The following is a 15,468-nucleotide window of genomic DNA, read 5'->3' as shown; positions in this document are numbered from 1 at the left end:
ACTGCTGCTGCTGCTGTTGTTGGTATTATTAGTGTGCAAGACAAAAGTCAGCCCACACAATTTACAAAACAAAAGTATACACACACACATCAGAAATATTAAATAACTAGCTCAGACAGCAAGAAATTCAACAAGAGAGATGCCACTTCTGGAGCTGAATTTCTCCCCAGTGAATTTCCAGCAGACTGCTGGGGAAGTCAATGGGGTGCTCTCCAGACGTTGTTGAGCTACAGATTCCATCAACCCTGTTCATTCGCCATGCCATCTGGGGCTGATCGGAGCTTGAGGCCAACAACATCTGGAGGGCACCAGGTGTTGGCCACCCTAGGTCTAGCACAACTAAGGTTGTCAACCTAGACCATGGCATTTCCCAGCTGCTGGTCTGTATCAATTGCAGCTGCTTAAGCAACTCATTGGGGGGAAATAGTTCCCCCAGTAAAGACACAGGGACAGAGATTGGGGCTCATGGCATGAATAGAAGACACACCTTTATCCTTGTCTTTAAGGATATGAGAAATCAAGTAATTCCCCCGGACATTACATTTGAGCAGTCAAAGACATTTTGGTCTTGGAGGCAGAAAATCCAGGTGATGCCTCGCATGATCATAATCAAGATATTTGTTCCCTGCCCTTTTTTTACTGGTATTCCAAAATGGGCTGCAGACTGTCTGGTTCTGCCTAACGGCAGCCTTGCAACACACCCACACACCCTATACTTGATCACCCTTTTGAAAAAAGGAACTTCAACCTCCCGCAATATATTGCAACAGGCTAATAATCATTCCCAGAATTTCAGTCTTGCGCTGTTTATTAAAGAATCTGCTACACGTCATTTCAATGACTTTTGGTCAATTCATAAACCTTAGTACAGGATAAATTATTTCCACCATGTTAGATTTGCCAATCCAGATGCATGATTCATTTTTGGAAAAACAAAACAAAAATTTAAAAGGTCCCAACACTCACAGTTGTTTTGCTCACAGCACTGTCCTCAAGCAACCAGGTACTTCCATTATTCTGTGTCCAGAACTCTTCAACAAGTTCAAGTAGACTTAAAATGTTAAACATTCTTTTTTAAAAGTACTTTAATTCACAGAAATGTTCTTTTTTGGTTTCTTATACACAGCAGGTGGTTACTTTGTTTAAAAAAATCCATTCTTTTTTTCCATATATTTTTTCAGTATCTGACTATACAATAACGTTCTATCTAAAGCTTTGTCCACATAATCCAGACCCGGTCGCCTGTGCTTCGGGATTCAGAAGTCAAAACAACCCCACCCCCCTCCCAAAAAAATATAAAGATCTATCAACAATTTTACTAAGATAATTTCCATAGTTCTGTCATGTAAATCATCAGGAAAGTGCAGCAGAAACACGGAAATGGACACATCACACATAAGCAATACTTTTTATCATGAAGTGTGCATGTAGATCTTAGAAAGATTCGGAGAGAACGGACATGACGATTAAATCCTATTTACAGAATTTGTTAAGCTAATTTCTGAGGGGGAGGTTTAGATGGGGTGGGGTGGGGAAGCTGGAAGGGGGAATACTCAGGGACGTCATCAAAGTGTCTTTCCTTCATGTAGGAGAGGCTGAAACATCTATAAATTTAGTCATTCATACTTTCACACATGGGAAAACTGCACTTTTTTACCAATACAGCTACATACACATACACAGCGTTAGCATTAAGCTAATAATTATTCCACTATGGAGTCAGGGTAGGTCCTTCCGTTCAGAAGAACATCTTCAGAGTGACAAGTTAACTTTGGACTTGAAGATCAGAAGCCGATGAAAACAAGTTTACTCTATCCAGTAGTTTGACGAAACTGAGCATATCAAGGTGGAAATAAAAGATAAAACCCATTCAGGTACACCTAAGCTGGAAAGCACTTACTCTCAACTGGCTGACAAGGTGTGCATGCGAGCTCTACAAAGACTGAAGGATCTAAATAAAGATTACAGTCCTTTGCCTACTGGGAAGGGGGGGGGGATGGCTCCATAGTACTGTGTTAACACTATACCTAGTTGCAACATAGGGAGACAGCCAAAAGAAAAAAACCAAAAACAACCTCACCCGCAGGAATGTCTGACATGTACATTAATTTTACAGAATTCCTCTACAGGCCAAGCCCTCCACCAGCGTACACGTCCGTTGCTACAAATGCCCTCTCCAACTGAGGATTCATCCAACGGGGGGGGGGGGGGAAACCTTAGCCATGCTTTTTAGACATTATGATGTTTTACGTTTAACTATTTTGCGATGGATAATTTCCATAGCTTGGGTGTTGTTGTTTTTTAAATCTTATTTTATTAAGCACAGCCCATTCCTAAGCACACTGCAGAATGCTGGTTAGGGAGCAAAATGTCCACTTTCCAAGCTGGAAATGTATCTACAGTACTCAGCAGATCTCAAGCACAGTTTTAGCTGTGGAGGAGGAGGCAATGCCCAGAGTTCTGCCTCAAAACCTTCCTAAGAGAGCCCCCTGCACAGCAGAGAGGGGCAATGGTGACTTATTTTCACGGTCCTTCTCCTTCTTGGTTTTAGATTACGAAAAGAAGTTGACATACCATTTGGTTAGCATTCTCTAGACTAAGGCGGGATGGGGGCCTCAGATGTATTAGTTGTATGCATTTCTAGTAAGGATCATACACAGGTTACACGTAATTCATGTACAGTTATGGTTCCAGTGGAGCTGGTGGGGAGGTGAAATCATAGCAAAGAGATTAATAAACAGCGGTGCTCCCATTAGAGATAGGCTAGTAGAGAGAAGTGCACAAGGTAGCAAGTTGCATCAAGGACGTGCTGAGACGGAGGGCAAGGGAGTCCCAAGAGAGGGGCCATGATTTGGGGGTTCAGGGTGTGGGCTCCTTCCATCTGCAGGGTTATTTTTAAACAAAACAACAACAGGAACACAAAAATCACCTGACAACTAAAGATTTAGCTCCGTTGGGAAAACAAAACAAAAACAAAACAAAAAAACCACATTGGATTTAAGGTACGTTACAGAAACCGCCTTGGTTACTGAGTGGCTGCTACAGGTCTATGAGCTGATCCACTAGCAGAAGAGACCTGGCTAGGTTGGGAAGACTGGATTCAGAGCTTCCACTGCTGTTTCTAGAATGCCCACCTGAAAGTGTGAGAGATAGCAATTCAGTATCGAGCAAGAGAATTAAAGGGAATTAAAAGTTAGCTTTTTTATTTCAATAAATAAAATGAAAAAGGCGTTCACAAGCAAACAAAAAGGAAGAGCAAGCTACAAACTAGAGAAAGCGGCAGCAGCAGCAGTCTGGAATCTACACAAGCGTGGCTCTTGGGAGTTACAGTAGACAGATGCAGAAAGTTTTGCAGACACAGTCTTCAACGTGGTTTTTGAAGAGAGATTCCAACAACCAAAGGTCTCAGCTGCTCCCTTCTAAAAAGTTAAGTCAGCCAGCAGCGGCTCTGCCTGTGGCACTGCACTCCTGATACAGATGTCAACAGGAGAACTAACTTTATCTTTAAGTGTGGCAGCAACTACAATTCAGAACTCTCTGCCTATAGATGTCAGGCAGGTGTCTGCTAAAAACGTTTTTGTTTAGACAAGCCTGTCCAGAAAGTTGATGCGAATTTTAATCTGTACTTAGTCTATTTTTGTTTTAACTTTTTCAAAGTTTTAAATTATTGTTGGCTTTTCTTATTGATAATTTTATTGAGGTTTGTTTGCTTTTACAGTCAAGCAGTGTATAGATTGCGTGAAGTAAACAGAATAAATGGAGGGTCAGGGGCTTAGATCTGGAGCTCCTCCCTCTCTAAGCAACCTCATTTAGTACAGTGGTGCCTCGCAAGACGAAATTAATTCGTTCCGCAAGTCTCTTCGTCTTGCGGTTTTTTCGTCTTGCGATGCACGGTTTCCCATAGGAATGCATTGAAAATCAATTAATGCGTTCCTAGGGAAACCGCCTTCAGACCAGGTCCGGGGACAGTCTGTCCCCGGACCTCTTCTGAAGGCTGGGGGGCGGGGACAAGGGCTTTTCTTCCCACCCCCAGCATTTTAAAAAACCTGGGACAGCGGAGGACTTCTCCGCTGTCCGGGGCGATTTAAAAGCCCCTGGGAAGGCAGGCAGGGGGGACAAAGACTTTCGCCCCCCGCCCGCCTTCAGAAGGTGTTCCCGCCCCCCCACCCCGCTTCGGAGCAGCGTTCCGAAGCGGGGTGGCTGGGGCAGGTGTTCCCGCCCCCCCGCCCGGCTTCGCAGCAGCGCTACGAAGCCCGGCGGCTGGGGCAGGTGTTCCCGCCCCCCCACCCCGCTTCGGAGCAGCGTTCCGAAGCGGGGTGGCTGGGGCAGGTGTTCCCGCCCCCCGCCCGGCTTCGCAGCAGCGCTACGAAGCCCGGCGGCTGGGGCAGGTGTTCCCGCCCCCCCACCCCGCTTCGGAGCAGCGTTCCGAAGCGGGGTGGCTGGGGCAGGTGTTCCCGCCCCCCGCCCGGCTTCGCAGCAGCGCTACGAAGCCCAGCGGCTGGGGCAGGTGTCCGGGATCTCTTTTGAAGCAAGCGGCTGCGGAGAGACGCGATCTCCCCGCAGCCGCTTGCTTCAAAAGAGGTCCGGGATCTCTTTTGAAGCAAGCGGCTGCGGAGAGACGCGATCTCCCCGCAGCCGCTTGCTTCAAAAGAGGTCCGGGATCTCTTTTGAAGCAAGCGGCTGCGGAGAGACGCGATCTCCCCGCAGCCGCTTGCTTCAAAAGAGGTCCGGGATGTCTTTTGAAGCAAGCGGCTGCGGAGAGACGCGATCTCCCCGCAGCCGCTTGCTTCAAAAGAGGTCCGGGATCTCTTTTGAAGCAAGCGGCTGCGGAGAGAAGCGATCTCCCCGCAGCCGCTTGCTTCAAAAGAGGTCCGGGGGCAGCGGGAAGAGCTGCCCCCGGACCTCTTTTGAAGCAAGGGGCGGTGGGGAGAAGCGATCTCCCCGCCGCCCCTTGCTTCAAAAGAGAAGACCCGCTGTCCCCAGGGCAAGCTTCGTTTTGCGAAGCAAGCCCATAGGGAAATTCGTCTTGCGAGGCAACTCGAAAACGAAAAAACCTTTCGTTTTGCGAGTTTTTCGTCTCGCGAGGCGTTCGTCTTGCGGGGTACCACTGTATCCTCTTCCCTAGGATGATTTTACAACAGTGTTAAGGAAATATTAGAGCAGGAATCTATTACCAAGAAGGGCTCCATGACAAAAATTGAGAGGGGGAGTCCTTTGCACATGGACAATGGGACAAAGGGGGAAAGGCAATTTAAAGAGTTGTGGAGCACCAAATTCTTATTCAACAGGGAGCTTCTATGTCTTCCCATGGAGGCCTCAATATTACGCATGTCTTATCAAAAGATGCCCCTGCTCCTTTTCAGCTGCTCATGGTCTACATTCCGCGTTTTCTCTGCACAGCTGCTTTGGTAAGGTAAAGGGACCCCTGACCATTAGGTCCAGTCGTGGCCGACTCTGGGGTTGCGGCGCTCATCTCACTTTCTTGGCCGAGGGAGCCGGCGTACAGCTTCCGAGTCATGTGGCCAGCATGACTAAGCCGCTTCTGGTGAACCAGAGCAGTGCATGGAAACGCCGTTTAACTTCCCACTGGAGCGGTACCTATTTATCTACTTGCACTTTGATGTGCTTTCGAACTGCTAGGTTGGCAGGAGCAGGGACTGAGCAACGGGAGCTCACCCCGTCGCGGGGATTCGAACCGCCGACCTTCTGATCGGCTTAACCCACAGTGCCACCTGCATCCCTTTATGACAGAACGTTCAACTGCAGCCCAGCACCTCAATACACTCTCTAGCTTTAAGGTGTGTTGTGTTTTAGAATATAACTCTGTGCTGTTGGGCCTATATGAAAAATCAGGATGGCAGTGCATGGGAGAGAGGGTCTTTTAATCCAATGGGTCACCTGGCCAAGAGGCCCTACCCCTTGATTCTTTCCACCACAAATCATCAAGCTTGTATTATAGCTATTCCCAGCAGTGAACTCTGGGTCAGGGTTCAAAGACCCTCAGGATTAGTTCCATGGGCACAAGGTGGGTGGTTGTCTCCTAATTATGCTAAGTTGCAACCTGCTTTTTAAACCAATAGGGCGTGGCATTGGAAGGAGCCATAGAGTAGTGATGGAAATCAACTGCAAATCTCATTGGGTTGGTATAGGCCCCTGCTGGGAGCCTAACCAAATCTTAAATACTGGAATTTGGGTCTAAATCACAAGGGTCCTTTGGAGATGATTAGAGGTAGTTCCCCCTTTACGATCAGGAGATTTGGGGCAGTAACACTATTATGCCAGATTCCAAAATAATTTTCTTATTACTCAAGATGTTGGGATGCTCACCTTTCCTCAACGTGTCCTTGTCACAACAAGTGGGAACTGAAAGGAGCCCAGCACTGCCAAGACTATGGAAGCTGAAGAAGACTGGGCTCAGACATGGAGACCCTGCAAGCCTTGAGCCTCAGGTTTAGTTTCAGGCCATACATGCTACCACAAAGAAAGACACTGCCTTAAAATCTCAAGTCACCCCCAGTCTGCCTGCTTACCTTGTGAATTTTTGGATATCAACACAGGGATGGGGTCAAACTCGTCTCCTGCCACCTTTTCAGAGCCCTCAGGGACATCGAAGCCAGAGATCAGGTTAGTATCTTCTGCAGCACGATGGGGAGAGGGGTGGAAGTTTTTAAAAGGAGCAAAAAGATAGAGCAGAGAAAGCTGGTTAGAAACCACCAAAACAACATTAGCTGCATGTGTTTTGTTGCAAAGAAGGATTAGCGGACGGAGAGTCTTCCCCAACCCGCCATGTCTTCCAGCTGTTTGGGTCGAAAAGCAGTCCCAAACAGCTGGAGGACACACCAGGTGAGCAAAGGCAAGGTTGGAAGCTGGAGCTTTAAATTGTTACGAGTTAAAAAGGAGAGCGAGGTATAAACATGAAAAATAAACAGAAGCGGCAGCGGCAGCAGAGGCAGTTTTGTGAGAAAGAAAGCAGCCAGGCTGCGTTAGAGAGTTAGTAACGTTCCCAGGGACCTGATCTCACAAGGCACAAGAAAAGGCAGTGAAGAGAGAAGCCCGAGCCCTGGTTCAAATGAGGCAGTGCTGTGCTCCACCAGGAGGGTGTGGGCCTCTGGCAGACTCATTATTATTATTATGTATAGAATTTATATATTGCCCTATACCCAGAGGTCTCAAGGCAGTTCACAGAACGCAGACTCATGGTGGGAACACCGTTTGTGAAGGCAGACATAGTCTACCACCCCCTTCGAGATGCCACAGTTGTGGAAAACAGGGCTCCTCCTCCAAGCCATGAGCTCAGTGACATTCCCACATGCTCCCAAGACACTCACAGTGGAGGGCAAGGGGTTATTTCAGGCTGGCCCAAAGCTGTCAGGTGTGGTTTCAGTTCAGATTTTGACAAGAGATCCCGTCGAGTCACTTTTGAAAAGCAGCTGCCACTTTGTCCTGCAACGGCAGAGCTTCCCAGTGGCGTAAGGTGATGCTAGAAAAAACTCAGCATACCAGCTTCAGACAGTTTGCGAGCACACACCCCCACACCCCCACACCCCAAGAGTAAGGCAACTTCTCCAAGGAATTAAATCTGCTTTCAAAGTGCTACTGACTGGAAGAAATGCAGTATCTGTAACATTCCCCCCCCCAAAAAAAAAAACTATTAAACAAAGATTCTTAATTTCTACCTCCACCAAGAGGATGCCAAAGAATGACCAGGAGTTCTTTTAGAGATGGGGAAGCTCCAGATATTCTACAGCTCTCAGCACCCTCAACTATGGACCATGCTAGCTGGGGCGAGTGAGTTGGAATCCAACAACATCTGGAGGACCACAGATAGACCCCTTCCCTGCCTTATTTTGCTTATTTTGAAATTAAGCAGATCACTTTTCCCACTCACTTTCGCTTCTTCCCACACCCAGATTCCAACATAGAGAACAACAGAATCCTAACTAATCCTAACTAAGCTCATCTGCTGCCAGGCCAGGTCTGAGGTCCCTGTATTAATTTACAAAGCCCTGAACAACTTAGGTCCAGGGTGCCCTAAGAGCCACTTAAACCCTTATATCCCATCTTGATCACCAAGATCATCTGCAAGAGCGTTGTTGGTCATCCTGCAAGCTGACAAGGCTCATCTGACAGCAATTCAAAACAGAACCTTGTCCTGTGGAACACCCTGCCACTAGAGATTCAGCAGGTGCCTTCTGAGTCAATCTTTAAACACCTGCTGAAAACTCTTCTATTCTGCCAGGCTAATGTTGGGAATTAACAAGACATCTTTCCATAATGGCTAGTTGACGGTCTCCAATTTTAATTCTTTTGTTATATATAGAGACTATTGTCCAACCCCCTGCAATGCAGGAACCACAACTAAAGAATCCCTGACAGATGGCCATCTAACCCTTGTTTAAAAACCTTGAATGAAAGAGAGCCCACCACCTTCTGAGGTTAGCTGTTATACTAGCAAACAGCTCCTATCCTCAGAAACCTCATCTTAATGTTTAGAACAAGCTAGAACTGTAAATCTTTGACCAAACTGCGGACAGCAGTGGAAGACAGAAGTGCCTGGCGTGCTCTGGTCCAGGGGGTCACGAAGAGTCAGACATGACTAAACGACTAAACAACAACAACAGAACTGTAAATCACTCTTTGTTTCTTACTCCAGTGGAAGCAACATGGATCCATTCCCATTGCACTTGCTCACTGCACATCCAGCTACTGATAAAACATAAAACTGGTGCTCTTGCTCATAACAATTCCCTTTGTCGCTCATGCTTCATTATGCCCAGGAAAAGATGCTGATGTACTAGAACTCCAGGCAGATGTAGCCCATACCAAGACAAGTATTTTATTGCCGCTTGGTGGGTAAAACTCACCTGGGCCACATGCAGTGTGGAGTGAGCCAGGAACTGAGAGCTGCGAGGGCAAAGAGCCCCACCAGGAGGCAAGAGCAGAGAACAAGCCAGGGGTCAAAAACGCCAGGCCAGAAACGCAAGATGCGCTGGAGCTCCAGTAGATCTGGTCGCTCAAGGGAAGGGCAGCCGCTTTGAATGTAGAAGGTTCCAGGTTTCATCTCCAGCATATGTGCCAACTCTATGGGGCTGAGGACAGCTCAGCCCCCCCTCCCCAAAGTATGCTGTGATGGGGCTGACCCCCCCCAAAAAAATCTTGAGGTGATGGGCCTTGCCAGGCCTCCCTGCAGTGATGGACAGCCTCACTGGGCCTCGTGGCCTCCTTCCAACACTTGTGACATCACATGGGGGTGTTGCACATGTGATGTCACATGCACGCGATGAGCCCCCCCCCCAATTGTTGCGCGGCACTTGGTGCCTCTGAGCCTCAGCATCTCCATATAGGGCTGGGAGCTGCTGCAGGTCAGCACAGGCAATTCTGGACAGCTTACTATAAGGCAGCCTACTATGTTCACTTCCTCCTATGTTCAAGCAAGGCTCAGCTTGGAAAGAAGTCCTTATATCCCTTCCTGCCCAACACAGAGCCAATGGCCAGCCTGGGCTGGGGAGGTGGGGCCAGGCCAGATTTGGAAAGCTCATCCCCAAAGGTCTGAAGCTACACTGTGAAACACACATGGCAGCGGTCAGCCGTTCCAAAGCACTGCATATGTGCCAAGAGGACAATTAATTTATTTAGTGCTAGCTAGCCATGTGCATCCAGGGTACGTATCACCATCATTATTATTTATTAAATGTATTGCTTTTATGTCATGGCGACCCAGAGCAAACCTGCGCACATTAAGACTGGGGAGGGAGGTGATACATTAAAATATCCCACCCTCTCTAAAAGGTCACAAGTAGTTAAAAGCAAAAGGCCCGGTTAAAAAGGAATCTTTTTGCCTGGCGCCTGAGGATATGCAACGATGGTGCCAGGCGAGCCTCCCCAGGGAGAGCATTCCGCAAGCAGGGAGCCACCAATGAAAAGGCCCTGCTCTTTACAGGGGAACACAAGCAAAAGATGCTGAGAAGAAACATCTGACACAAACAAGTGGAGCACAGGCACACAGCCCTCAGTATCAGATTACACCCAAGGGATTCAACTGCCAGAGGTTTACAAGCTTCTCGCCTCTGTTGGTGGGCCTGCCCCACAAGCAGCTTACATTTAGAGAGTGAGGATGGAGAGACCAGAGGAAGAGCAAGAACTCCACAGGCAAGCGCTGAAGGAACGCCAGCAATTTTGAAGCCCGTATTTCAGACCAGGCTGGGCAAATTCCCAACTTGGCACCTCAACCTGTCTGAGCGGCAGTTTCCACCATCTCCAGGCAGCACAGCAGAACTCCTGTCAGCTTGAGAATCATATGGCCAGGCTGTCCCGGGCTGATGGAAGTTGCGGCCCAAAACATCTGGAGGGCACCAGGTTGGGAGTGGTTGAAATAGTGTGTTGCTCACTTCCTATGAGCCCAACTTGCAGCTCAAGCACTTGGCCACTAAACTGCATCAACTATGAAAGAGCTATCACAAAAATGTTCATGGAAGAAGGAAGTTTTGCACTGGGATATGAAGAAAAAGAAAGAGGAAGGGCGTGCCAACGTAGGGGTTCACCCCCATCCAGCCCCCAGAAACTCACGTTAAGAGATCACACTGGACCCAGGAAAGAAGAAAGGAAGGCATTGTCATTTGGCACACAAAAATAATTTGGAACTAACAGGCTCCTGCTAATTGAACCACCATCCTGCCTTGGCACACAGGGGCCACCACAGCTTTCAACACAGATGCTTCCACCACTTTCATGTTGCACATTTCTCCCATTCCCCAACCTCCTCTCCCATTTGTACACAACACTTAAAGGTACTTTACCTTTGTGAGCTTGGGTTGAAACGGTTAAAGGAGCAAACTCATCCAGAAGGTCAGCAGCAGGATTAGAAAGCAGAGAGCAGTCAAGCAGGGAGTCCTCCCCAGTGACAGAATCTGATGGTCCCCCGGTTAGCAAGCAAGAAAACAGTACAGAGAAGAGGAGGTTAGCAGTCACACCTGGCAAGCTGTCTGCTTGCAACTCATCCTGAGCTTGAATGCATCGGTTTTTAAAATCCTGGGTTGAAGTGGGGACAAAATTAGTCGTTTTGAAAGGACTCGGCATATACAAACAGCCTCTGAACAAATAAATTGATTTCAGGTGGTGGTGGTGGTTCTTAAAAATATCAGCTTAAAGGGCTTTGGGAGATGCCTTGCTGCTTATTTAACAGCCCTGGATTTTAAGGAGTTGAAATTCAATGTGATAGGAGGATTACAGTTACAGCACTCTGGGCTGAACTGTAGATGCGACTAATTCTAATCTGTTAGCTCTGTGAGAGCGTGGTGTTGATAATGCCAAGGCTGCAGGTTGCAGAATGTTATGCTGTTTAATACTTTGCCTTATTTAAATGTGTAGCATTTGGAGAGAGGCTGTGCGCATATATAGATATGCGTGCGCGCACCCCAGAGAAAGTTATGGATCTTTTTAAAATTTCAAATTAGCACTCCAAAGAAAAGTTCAGCTTGCAGGCAATGCCCCATTGCTGAGACTGGAAGACACAGAAGCCCACCCATTTCTTCATCATGATGTCACCAGCCTGACATCATGGCCCGCCTGAGCTCAAGCCCCCACCAACCTGCTCTGTTTGAAGCCACAGAGTCTGTCTGCGATGATATATGCTGCGACACAGGCGCCTCAAGGCCTGGGATGAGACTCTCAACTGTTAGTTCAGCTTTTCCTTTCCGAAGGCACAAAGGAACAGAGCAGAAGGCAAAGTTAGGTGAGGTTCAGAAGAAAGAAAGAGAAGGCCATAGCCTGAAACACTAAGCCCTGGACACCCTACTGCAGGCAGAGACATTCCAACACCTGGATTGCACTACTAAAGGTCAGTTTAGTCTGAGGGTGATTTTCAAAGGGATATTCCCATTGGCACAACTGTGCATTCCTGGGCACAAGAAAGATCCAGCACACTGGCAGACCTGCGCAAGCCCAAACTTCCAAGTGTCAATGAGGTTCCTTTCCAGACGTACCTCTGACAGCATCAATGCCACAGCCATGGGAGGAGATTCCGTGCCCCTCCTGTATGCAGAATCATGTGGGCAGGGACAACTGAAGGTGCTTTCAACCTGACCCTTTGGCCAGGCGAAGATGGTGCAAGTAGCAGGTCCCTGGAGACGCCCTGGGCAGCTGGCCCTGCCCACTGAGCTGTGGTATTCTGATGTATTCTGCACAGCAGAGCTTCTCTCGTTGCTAGGGATGCGCAGATGGAGCCTGTCAGGCTCACGTTCCTTATTGCCCCCATGTGCTTTCTAACACATGTAGACAAGTCTCAAAAACGGAAGCATGCAGCCTAGACTCCTGTGATTCAGTTTCATTATAAGGCTTGGCTTTAATATGCCATGAAACTTTGGTAGCTGGTTCGATTTCTTCTTCCGGCAAATAGGCAGCTGGAAATAATTTGCTACTTAAAATGCTTAGGATTTAGCTTTCCAAAAGTGTCCAGGATTATGGCATGCATTGAACTGAAAAAAAGATGTGCTTGCAACACTGGTGGCTTAATTGCACCTTTCAAGATACATTTTGGGAAAAGGAACATCAGGTATATATTTATGGCTATTTAATACATGCAACAGCTTTAAAAACCCCAATTTAATTCTTAGATTTGTGAAGGGAAGATATGACACAAGGGAGACCAGAGGATGGACTTAGGCCAGCCAGCCAGTTTTGTCTGGGCCCATTCAGGATGCTCTGGGAGCTTGGGCTTGCAAGGGCCAGAGGGTGTTTTGTATCCCGGGCTTTTAAGCCTTTGAGCAAGGGAAAGAATGCAGGAGAGAGAAACAAAAAACCGAGGAGAAAAACCACTGAGGCTCCTCAAGAGCAAGAGAGACCCAGGCACACCAAACCAATTACAAGGATGCAAGAAGAAACATAGCAGAAATAGGTGGACGCATCATTTCAGAGCAGGAAAGTGGGGAGCGGGGGGTGAAGTGAGGCCCTCTGGTAGATCAGGGATGGGTTAGGTTAGTAGATTGCAGAGAGGAGGGATAAATAGACATCTCTCTGGATGGAAAGGAGTAGAAAGTGGAGTCTCCCAAGGATCAGTATTGGGACCTGAGCTTTTTAGCTTGCTCCTAACCATCTAGAGTTAGGGGTGAGCTTTGAGGTAGCCAAGTTTGCTGACAGTGCTAAGTTGCTCAGGCTCGTTAAAACAAAAAGAGATTGCGAAGAGCTGCGAAAGAAACCTCTCCAAACTGAAGAAATAGGCAGCAAAATGGCAAATGCAATTCAATGTAAACAAGTGCAAAGTGATGCACATCAGGGCAAAAGGAATATTAATTTCACGTATAAGCTCATAGGGACTGAACTGTAGGTGAATGACTGGGAACGAGACCTCGGGGGTCATAGTAGATAGCTCAGTGAAGATGTCGACCCCGTGTAGGGCAGCTGTGAAAAAGGCAAACTCCATGCTAGGGATCACCAGGGAAGGAACGGAAGATAAAGCTGCCAGTATCATAATACAGTACAATTAAGTAAATCTATGGCGCAACTGCATTTGGAATACCTGGAACAGTTCTGGTTGCCTCATCTTGGAAAGGATATTGTAGAGTTGGAAAAGGTTCAGAAAAGAACAAGCAAAATAATCAAGGGGATGGAGAGACTCCCTTATGACGTTTGGGACTTTTTTGCTTAGGGAAAAGGTGAGTAGGAGACAACATGCTAGAAGCATATAAAATTATGGATGGTATGGAGGAACAGATTACAATTTGCATTGGCATTCTAGATACTTGGACAGACTTGCCTAAACGAATAGGTTTTTAGCAAGTGCTGATAAGAATACAGTGAAGGCACCTGCCTGATTTCCACAGGCAGGGAGATCCAGTGCTGCCACACTAAAATTTCAAATTCTTACGAACACCGGACAGGTATTACGTGGCACCTGTAACAATGCCAGTTTTGCCGATCAAAGAGGTCAAGAGGGCATATATGGAGTAAAGTAATCTCATACTTCTGTTTATCTGAGCTCAGCCAATGATTTGGGAACCTTTGGCTCTCCAAGTTGGGGAACCTTTGGCTCTCCAGATGCTGCTGAACTACAACTCCCATCATTCTTAGCCATCAACCATGTTTGCTAGCGCCGACTGGAGCTGCAAGTTCAGTAACATCTGGAGAGCCAAAGATTCCCCACATCTGCCCAGTGAATGAGCCTTTTCTGCCCTCCTGTATAATTTGAAGACCATTCACATCAGGACTCTACCACCCCATTTTTGCTGCACATGTAGATCTGGCCTGAGTTTCCCACTTGGGAAGGATAAAAATGAGAGGAAGAAGTGATAGATTACAGAAAGATTACAGAATTAGTGGAACAAGGGAAGGGGATGGTTTGGCGGTGATGCCCAGGGTGCAGGAGCTTCACGTGTCTGATTCGCAGACTCAGCCATAGGTTAGTGAATTCCAAACACTGGACAACATCCTATGACCCTCTGTCTCCCAAAGTCACTTTTTGTGGGCTCTGGCTGGCTTGACCTCTGGGCACATGCTTGCTACGGTTCAAAACATGAAATGCTGGTGGATCAACATGCAGGACAGAACACGCCAGAGAGGCTTTTCAGGATTTTACCATTCACAGCATCAGGGGTGCTACCGAAGGGATCAGCGAGAGGCAGGATATCAGGGAGGAGAAGTGCAGGCTCAGGAGATTTGAGGCCCTCAATCAGTTTTTCTAGCAGGGGAGGGGGAGAGAGCAGGAAATGAGGAAGGAGAGAAGCAAAAAGAAATAAAGCAAAAATCACACAAAAATTGGTTAAAGCAGAACAGCAGTTGTTCAACAAGGTCAACAACGCACCTAACATTTAAAGGATTTCTATCAGGGTTATTTTCACCAATATATGCATTGAATTGCAGATATGGATCCTTTGGTTAAGCATGCAACAACCTGAAAAGTCAGGGCCCTGGATTTTTCCAGCTGGTCCTTTAATAACTGAATCACATAAACAGAAACAAGACCACAGACACTTTTTGTACTTGTTGTCGCCTCCCCAAGGTGTCCCATTTAATTGGCTCATCGCAGTGAATGTTCTAGCATCCTTGCACTAAAACATCTTGATAGCCAGTAGAGAACTGGCCCAGAATTGTTGCTGACTCCTTTTCAAACACACACACACAACCCCAGAGTGCCAAGCTAAACTATACAAAGTAATCAGTCTGCATTGCCTGTTCCTTTTAGTTTGAGTGTGGTGGGGTTTTTTGTGTGTTTTTGGGAGACACACTGGATTTTTAAAATGTAGGATTTCAATTAACCTCTTAAGAGTGCTCAGTTTTCTAGGCTCAGTCATACTTGACGATGTCTGGAATATGTCTGGAAGTTGGCATTTAACATAACTGATAGGAGAAAATCAGTAAAGGAATAAAAGGAGGTGTTAGGACTGCAAAAATCTCAAATGGCCACATTTCAACTGAAGCTGCCCCACCGCCAGACACAGACACAAACACAGACAGACAGACAGACACACACACACA

At 47.2% G+C, this 15,468-nt stretch overlaps 1 protein-coding gene across 10 annotated transcripts in view; it reads right to left on the bottom strand.

Moving 5' to 3' along the window:
* AAK1 (AP2 associated kinase 1) overlaps window positions 1-15,468 on the bottom strand; it is a 107,091-nt gene that overhangs the window by 16,346 nt on the left and 75,277 nt on the right. For 4 of the 10 annotated variants that reach the window (XR_014171157.1, XM_081922521.1, XM_081922522.1 and 1 more), the window contains 4 exons: window positions 14,570-14,671; window positions 11,588-11,689; window positions 10,797-10,907; window positions 6,531-6,635 (listed from right to left, as the gene is read on the bottom strand). The exons of 2 other annotated variants lie outside the window; for them this stretch is intronic. Coding sequence is in view for 7 of the 8 variants with exons in the window: in XM_081922521.1 (XP_081778647.1) it covers window positions 6,531-6,635; window positions 10,797-10,907; window positions 11,588-11,689; window positions 14,570-14,671 (420 nt within the window). In the remaining variant the exon portion in view is untranslated. Of the gene's footprint in view, window positions 1-790; window positions 3,135-6,530; window positions 6,636-10,796; window positions 10,908-11,587; window positions 11,690-14,569; window positions 14,672-15,468 lie in introns of those variants that run through there. 4 more of the 10 variants (XM_081922520.1, XM_081922524.1, XM_081922523.1 and 1 more) reach the window with 4 other exon arrangements.

Source organism: Podarcis melisellensis (genome assembly GCF_964234715.1).
Source record: "Podarcis melisellensis genome assembly, chromosome: 8".
Lineage (NCBI taxonomy): Eukaryota > Metazoa > Chordata > Lepidosauria > Squamata > Lacertidae > Podarcis > Podarcis melisellensis.
The sequence above is the reverse complement of the archived record's forward strand: the minus strand, read 5'-3'. Positions and strand labels throughout refer to the sequence as shown.